General features: G+C 39.5%; 1 protein-coding gene across 1 annotated transcript; it reads right to left on the reverse strand.

Moving 5' to 3' along the window:
• Nucleotides 1-1,138: 1,138 nt before the first annotated feature.
• On the reverse strand, nucleotides 1,139-7,099 carry LOC147309630 (uncharacterized). The gene is made up of 7 exons (XM_086269899.1): nucleotides 6,966-7,099; nucleotides 6,436-6,657; nucleotides 5,589-5,752; nucleotides 4,549-4,726; nucleotides 4,223-4,431; nucleotides 3,463-3,673; nucleotides 1,139-1,377 (listed from the first exon to the last, which is right to left on the reverse strand). Exons 1-7 carry the CDS (start codon nucleotides 7,000-7,002, stop codon nucleotides 1,139-1,141), a joined length of 1,260 nt encoding a protein of 419 aa, XP_086126025.1. The 5' UTR covers nucleotides 7,003-7,099.
• Between the last annotated feature and the right edge of the window lie 606 nt (nucleotides 7,100-7,705).

Genomic DNA, 7,705 nt, shown 5'->3' on the forward strand with positions numbered 1-7,705 from the left:
CATCCCACTTCGATGGGTTGGCATCTTGCCCGCCAGTCATTACTCCGGCACTCTTCCACTAACTCGGAATACTTTGCCCTCTTTCTCTCATGAGCTTTATCAACGTCTTCGTCGAACTGGAGCCACTCCTTCTCCTTGCTAGCTTGAGGCCACTGCACCCGACGATGTTCTGATGACTTGTGAGCTTCAGGGGCCTGCATCACCTGGAGGCTCCGGGGAGTGTGGGGTGACTCTGGGCCTGGTTCCTCCTTCGTCTCACCAGGTGTGCTTCCTGCGCACTGTGATGCCAACACCTTCTCCTCATACTTCATTTTGGCCTGGTGGATCCGCAGGCCATGTCGGTTCTTGCATATCTTTCCTCATATGCATTCCGCGGTCGTTGTCATATTACCATTGCCAAGTGTCGTATTTCTTTGATCCATCCGGTGGGATTCTCTTCCACCCCCCTCTTGGGAATCCCTGGGGGCATGCCGTTCGCCATCTCGATCGCCAGGTTGTCTTCGGTGTTAGGGCACAACAAGAAGTGCTTCAGCGCCTGACAGTTGTCCAGAATTAAAAGAGCCGTTTGAATAACAGGAGTCATAAAACTAAACATGACTGATGAGTGAATTCATTGCTCTTACTCTGCTGTACTGTCCACACTTCTGAAAGAACTTGCCAGCCTGCAGGTGTTTCTTCTCTCCCTCAAAGTAGAGAGCGATGCTCTGACAGTCCTCCTGTGTGGCCTCAGAGCCTGATGAACACAAAACCCACCAAAACCAACCTACGCATAATTAAACAGAATGACCTCCTTCTGCTCCGTTCTCCTGCTCGTCGCAGGTGAGCGCTTTGCCGGATGGGCCTTGGGTTACGCGTAAATGGGCCTAAGATAGGACCTCGGGCTCTCCGTTGCTCCTCGTCTTCCTTGCTCCTTCTCCATCGTTCTCCTGCACCTCGCTAGTGAAAGAGAAGCTGTTTGGCCTGCCTATTACACGAACACCACCCTCCAGTTGGACCTCGGGCTCTCCGTGCCTCCTCCTCCTCCTCCTCCTTGCTCCCTCTCCATCATTCTCAAGTGCCTCGCTAGTGAAAGAGCAGCCGTTTGGCCTGCCCATTATGTGAACACGGCCCTCCGTTTATGCGCCTCGCGAGCGTATGCTTAGGTCTGCGGATGGCCGGTTTTGCGAACACCGCTCTCTAGTTGGACCTTGGGCTCTCCATTGCTCCTCGTACTCCTTACTCCCTCTACATCGTTCTCAAGCGCCTCGCTAGTGAAAGAGTAGCTCTGTGGCCTGCCTAATACGCGAACACCGCCCTCTGTTTGGACTTCAGACACTCCTTGCCTCCTCCTCATCCTTGCTCCCTCTACATCGTTCTCAAGCGCCTCGGTAGCGTACGCTTACCCATACGGAAAAGAAATATAAAAAACGTATAAAACCCATATGTTAAAGAAATATAAAAAACTTAGAAAAGATTTGCATCAGCTTTAGTTTGCTCCATATATAGTGAATCATATAAGGCTTGTATGATTTACTCCTGAAAGTGGCCACTTTCGGGTTACTTTCATACATGATAATAAAGTGGATCACATAAGGATCATGTTAAAACTAAGTATGAGTTATATAAGGAAAGTACATGTCAAAGTATGTATTCCATAGATGTTCCATATAATATTTGCATAGTTTTTAGTACATAATTGTCATAAAGACATATGCTTTACATATATGAACAAAATCTGTTATATAAATTTTTTTTATATGTAAAGTAAATGTAGTTTGCAGGGCAATAATCTCTTTTTTTTAAATGCTTTTTATACATATATTCTAAGAATATGTTAGATTACATATGTTTTCACTTTATGTTCCGGCAATACATTTTTATGGTAAACTATTCTTTTTTTTACATTTTTCTTCTAAGAATTCTTAAATCTCATCTCATAAAAAACCTATAAACTTAATTATTAATTTTATACAAATTAACATTACTAGAAAAAAAAAATCTATCACATATGAAAAAGACAACAGTATCATTTGCCCCTGCTTGACCAACATCAGTTAAAAACTAGCAATGCAAAGACAAACTCGTAAGCCAACATAACTTTCTTTGACAGGTCGGCAGTCAATGTATTGTAATACTGAAGAAAACAAAAACAAAAAACATGAATACTGGGCAATCTTTAAATTCAATTAACTTTTATTATTCTGATATAACAGTCACATACTAATATTTCACAGAAATATTTAACCTAATCTAAGCTCTATTGTTTAAAGAGCATGCTAAGCTGCATACCTTTTGCTGCAAATTTGTGGAACTTTTACCTGCTAACATGAGTAAAACTTTGGAGGGCAAAAAACCTGCCCACTTAAAAAACAAAACAAACAATCTATCTTTAATAGATAAAACATGAATTGGCATTATAATAACATGCCAAATGAGACATCGAAAGTCAAGTTATGGGGATGCTGTGACAGAGACATTTTTATTTCTGGCCCGGAGTTCTGTGATCTTGGCATTGATTGTAGTACCAATGTGGAAGGATGGGTCCCAGGCCACTTCTCAAGGGTTGCACCTATATATGTACAAAAATGCAGGGGGGGGGGGGGTGATGACAAGAACAGAATTAGTAGTGTAAAAGAACCCAATGATCTTAAACAATAGTGCAATGATCCTGCATTAATCAGTCTTAATATCTAATGGTGCCAGCTTTGAAATTTGCAGACGATGCATGGAGCGGTTCACTACATTGACTACATTTACATACAGCCAATATTCAGGTTATGGTCGAGTTAGGCTCACTATTCAGGGTTCTGAAACATTCGGAATAACTCATTCACATGCATGAGATGAGAGAGTCACAGAGAGCCAGACGGCACATACACAAAGTTCCTCTACTCAAAAGACCAGGATTCCGCGGGAATAGAACATGTGCAAAACACAAATCCATTTTCATTCTGATGGCGATATGCCGATAGAGGTTTTACATGACCCTTTTCTCACAAAAATATTTGGTAACTCCAAGATTTATATTTGGATTTTTGCCGGTATTTTAAAGCCATGTGTGACCGGGTTATTGCTAACATTCCAGTTCTGAATGGGTTATCGGCTGCATGTAAACGCAGTCACTGAAATACATCAAATGCAAGAACATCCAGAATGTAAAATACTTATCTACCATCATTTGTTACTTTGTAGTTGGACAAACAAAATGCACCATAAAGGAAATGAAAGGCCTACAGAGAAATCTAAGGCCTACAATAGTATGTCATGAAAAGACCATTCATTCATCTGGATATAACTCAAAAAAGATCAACTAGAATCCTCTATTTGGTGGAGGCCTTTCTTCATCAACAATAATATATGCATAAATGTTAAGAAGATATTCTTCATATGTGTGGCCCTTGTTTTTCATTGGTCCTTTGTTATCTTTAAATGCCAGAAGTGTGGACAACTGCGAAAACATGCCATAAAAAGCTAAAAACTTACTGTAGATGGCATCCAATTTATTTTTGTCGAGCGGTAAACGTGCATGTCCTCTGCCTCGTTTTCCCCCTCGAAGATTGCTCACTAGCAATATTTCCACAGGGAAGACTGCTGTGAGCAGATGCCTCACAAAGGTTGTAGATGAATTTGCATTAGTAGCATAGGCCCAGGCCAGTTTCTCTACCATGACTCCAGTCCCAGGATAAATCTCCACCTGTTCCAACAAAAAGACATTTTGATCAATATAAGAGACGTAAAGAACAACTACATACCTTTCCAGACTTAAAACTCTGTTTCTCGTCTAGTTTTGAAGGCAGTGACATTTATGTATATTCCCGGAGCCGTCGTTCACCTGCAATGTCCGGATGCTAAGCTACTGGATTGCAAAACTTTTTTCTGCATCACTTGTTACTCGCACAGGCATTCCCATGCAAAAGTGAAGCTTTTGTAGAAAAATTGTAGTTTGCGTCTGCTCCACCAGGGGCTGGCTCTAAAACAGAGTCAATCCCCATAGACTCCTTTGTTAAGAAGGGAAACTTCACAGCAGAAACACAGTCAATGAATTTAACACTTGAATTAGATCCATCATACTAATAAGTAGAGTACCAATTTAAAAGTTTTGACATATTTTCCCATTAAATCTAATAGGAAAGTCCGTCAAAACTTTTATTGGTATTGTGTTCAAGGTTGGATCAACTGTAAGTAGAAAGACAGTAGATCCAATTTATGCACTTCATCTATTTATTCTTTAAAATTCCATTACCTTTGATGACTGGGATTCCTTTGTTGATAGAATGACAGATGCTGGTGTTGAGAAGGATGAAGTAGATTTGGGAGGGGGCAGCAGCGAACCATCTGATGATGAACCGGGCGTGGACTGCGGAGAAATCTGGGGAAGCTCAAAACTGGATCTCTTAAGAGGTTCAGCCAAATTAATCACCTTTTTCATCGTCTTCATGAGTTCTGGCACATCTATATATAGTAAATGAATAAAAAAAATGATTACCAGAATGGTTTATACATAGGCTAGAGTGACTTTTTCAAATATATTGGCTGTTTAATTGTTAAATTAGTGATAGGAAGTGATACCTTGGACAAGCAACTCCTTCAGTTTATCATTCTCTTGTTTCAGGTCTTGGATCTTCCGCTTTAGACCAATTACTGTCTTTTTTGGACTTTTTTCACCATAAGCGACTGAAGGTGGTGAATGACTGTACATTGCAAGGAATTCCTGTGCAGGGTCTTTCTTTGAAGGAGCCTTTGACTTCTGGACATGAAAAAAGATAGCGAGAAAGAAGAGGAATTTACATAAAATAGTCAAAGCTGCCATAAAAGTTATGAATCTAAAGTGTAAAGACAACAGATTCAATAGCTGTGCCACAAAGTGTAGGGTGCATACTTCAAAGAGCTGATTTCTTAGCCACATACAGTACCAGTCAAAAGTTTGTACAATTTTACAATTAAATATAATGGGAAAGTGTGTCCAAACTTTTAACTGGTACTGCACATCACAGAACTGTAACTAGGCCTGTTCCAAAGATTGGGCTCATTTGAATACAGTTAAAAAAAAAAAGTTTACCATAATTCAATTTAGGTGGCTACAAGTGATTTTTTCCTTTAACAAATCCTGACAATCATTGTATACAAATGACCTTTGTGTGCAGTAGAATAGGGGGACCACTGGTGGAGTTCCTTTTCTTAAATGTAAATACGTTTCAGTTTTAAAATTATATCTGATCTGAAAAAGGTAAAAATCAGTAAAATATATATATTTTTTTAGGGAAAGAGAAGTACTACAGTCATTGCTTGGTGACAGAAATGGTGTGTAACATAATAGAAAGATGGTGAGGATGTTCAGACATAACCAGGAAATGCTACTTGCAGGCTACACTGTCCCGTTTCATAAGGCTGTAGCCTGCATAGACTCCATCCAATGGTAGATGTACAATACAATAGTGTCAACTTTTTAAAGGAGCCATCACCTAAAATGTTTCATTTTCCACATGAAAACATGTATATAATGGTTTCCTAATGACTGACACTAGCCTAGAAGCCAATATTTAAAGATGGAGTGTTTAGATAACATGTAAAACACGGATACTACAAAATGGTTCCAAGTGAAATGTCACCTTGAGTTGCAATGGCTGCGACAGAATCAGAGTCTCATTTGGATCGGAGTCATCAGAATCATCCTGATAGTTTTCAGGATGGACAGATACCCTCTTGGTCAGGTCCTCTGGTTCATTTTCCTTCAGCAGTGCATTAATTTTCCGAGCTGCCTCAAAACGAGTAGCTAGAGCACAAAGGAGGAAACAAAAAGACATTACAACAATCCCCTCATTACTCCACAGGTGTTTTTTTTTTTAAATCACCAGACTATGTCCTGTTTTCAGGTAATTGCAGTAATGAATGTTATTTTTTACTCCTGACTAAAAACACAACTGAACACTGGAATGGTTCTTCGACCTGTGTGAAAGAGAGAGCTAACAAAGAAAAGAGAACATTTGTATATGGGATAGAGAAAGAGAAGAAGAAGACAGCAGTAACAGTGTCTAGTTTTGTGTTGAGTTGTGATTCACATAGTGCATTTAGCAAAAAAACAAACAATTCCTATTTCACAGAATTTCCATACATGTGAAACATAAAATATACAACTATTCAACATCTAAAAGCAACCATCTCATTAGTCAGGGGTTAGGGTTAAAAGGAGTAGGAGCCACATTTAGGAGATTTACTGTGTTAATATGTAAACTTTTACTTAGAGCAGAGTAAAGACGAGTGATAAAATACAAAACTGTTGCGACTTTATGTAATGTATACTTAATGTATATTAAGTAAACATGTAGTACAGTCTTCAGCTCCCTGGAAAAACGAAGTAAGCACATGACTTTAAAGAGTGAATTCAGTTTTTCTTTAGAGAACTACTTTCAAGTAGAGAAGGACATTCTACATTTCAAATCATTAACAATTACTTACCAGAGACAAAAACAACAGTGCCCCTGTAATGTGGCCACCCTCCTCGCTGTTTCTTCCCATGGCGCCATTCAATAACTGCCGAGTAAGTGGAAATGGGATTCCCATGCTGGTCCATCTTGGAGTCATCATACCCCCGTATGTTAACAGTTTTTACTTCACTAAGCTTTCCATAGTCCTCCCCTTCACTCCACTGCACCACTGCAAACTTCCTCTCCTCGTGTTCTGTAGTAAATGAAGGGGGGAGGAAAAAAAGAATTGCTTTTTCCTAGCTAGAATGCTACAGGCTATATGCTAATAAAGGCTTTTTCTTATCAAAAAATATTCTATTTGACATGGTTTCTATAGGCATACTTTTACCGTTTGAACCATTTTAATGACACCAAGTGCTATGTCGCATGCATAATTCTCTGAAGAGAGCATTTCCACGTTGGTCACTTGTTTCTATGTGACCCGTAAAACATCAAACCACTTTTAGCAAGCTATTAGCTTAAGCTAAGTCATTCAAATTCGAAAACATTTAGGCGACTTACCTCTGATATTAGTTTTATTCGTCTCCGTAGTCTCCATCTTTGCAAGACACACTTTATTAGACCGATTTCCCGCTTGTTGTTAAATTACGTAAGGAAGCCGTTACCTGATGAGGACCGTGTGAGGTCTCGCGGTGAAAGCTGGCCACCTGTACGCTGCAGCATGGCCCGCCCTACTTTGCCTTTGATTGGTGTATCCTCATATTTGACCGTACACTTAACCAATCATGGCACTCACAGCTGAAAACAAATTTTTGAGTTCATGCTCTACGTCAGTATTTTCTCTATTTGGCGGTAGAATATGTTTTTCACAGATTATAGACTATACTGACATTCCAACTGAGTTTTGTAACTTAAGAGCCAGTGATGCCGAAAAGAAAACATTATAGATCTGACACAAGTGAAATAGACTGGATGCGGAAAAACGTTCCTTCACGTACTTTGACCAGATGGAAAAAACGGTATGTGCACCTTTGCCAATAAGTTAATACAGTTGTCAGTTTCTGTCATTGTTATGAAAGCTACAAGAATTTATTAATTTTTTTAGAAAAATCGACAGAGCTTTGACTGACATCGGACAGCACAACACACAACAACAAGTAAGTGAATGTATATCGTTAATGTCTTATCAGCTACCATAGTAGCACTTGATACAAAGTGTTTGGGTTTTAATACTTTGGTTAAGTGGAACATTCCAGTTCTAATTTGACACCCATAACTTGGCTTATATTTTTGTGTTGTGT

This window comes from Aulonocara sp. 'chitande type north' Nkhata Bay, linkage group LG17, assembly GCF_057382095.1.
Source record: "Aulonocara sp. 'chitande type north' Nkhata Bay isolate Kocher_YH1m ecotype deep benthic linkage group LG17, A_spYH_male_GT1.1, whole genome shotgun sequence".
Taxonomy (NCBI): Eukaryota; Metazoa; Chordata; class Actinopteri; order Cichliformes; family Cichlidae; genus Aulonocara; species Aulonocara sp. 'chitande type north' Nkhata Bay.

Excerpts from the sequence above, each read along its gene's own strand:
- LOC147309630 (XM_086269899.1), bottom strand. The coding sequence starts at position 7,002 with ATGGAGACTACGGAGACGAATAAAACTAATATCAGAG. Across the intron at positions 5,753-6,435 it reads CACTGTTGTTTTTGTCTCTG|CTACTCGTTTTGAGGCAGCT; the intron begins GTAAGTAATTGT and ends TTTGTGCTCTAG. Across the intron at positions 3,674-4,222 it reads AGGAATCCCAGTCATCAAAG|GTGGAGATTTATCCTGGGAC; the intron begins GTAATGGAATTT and ends TTGTTGGAACAG.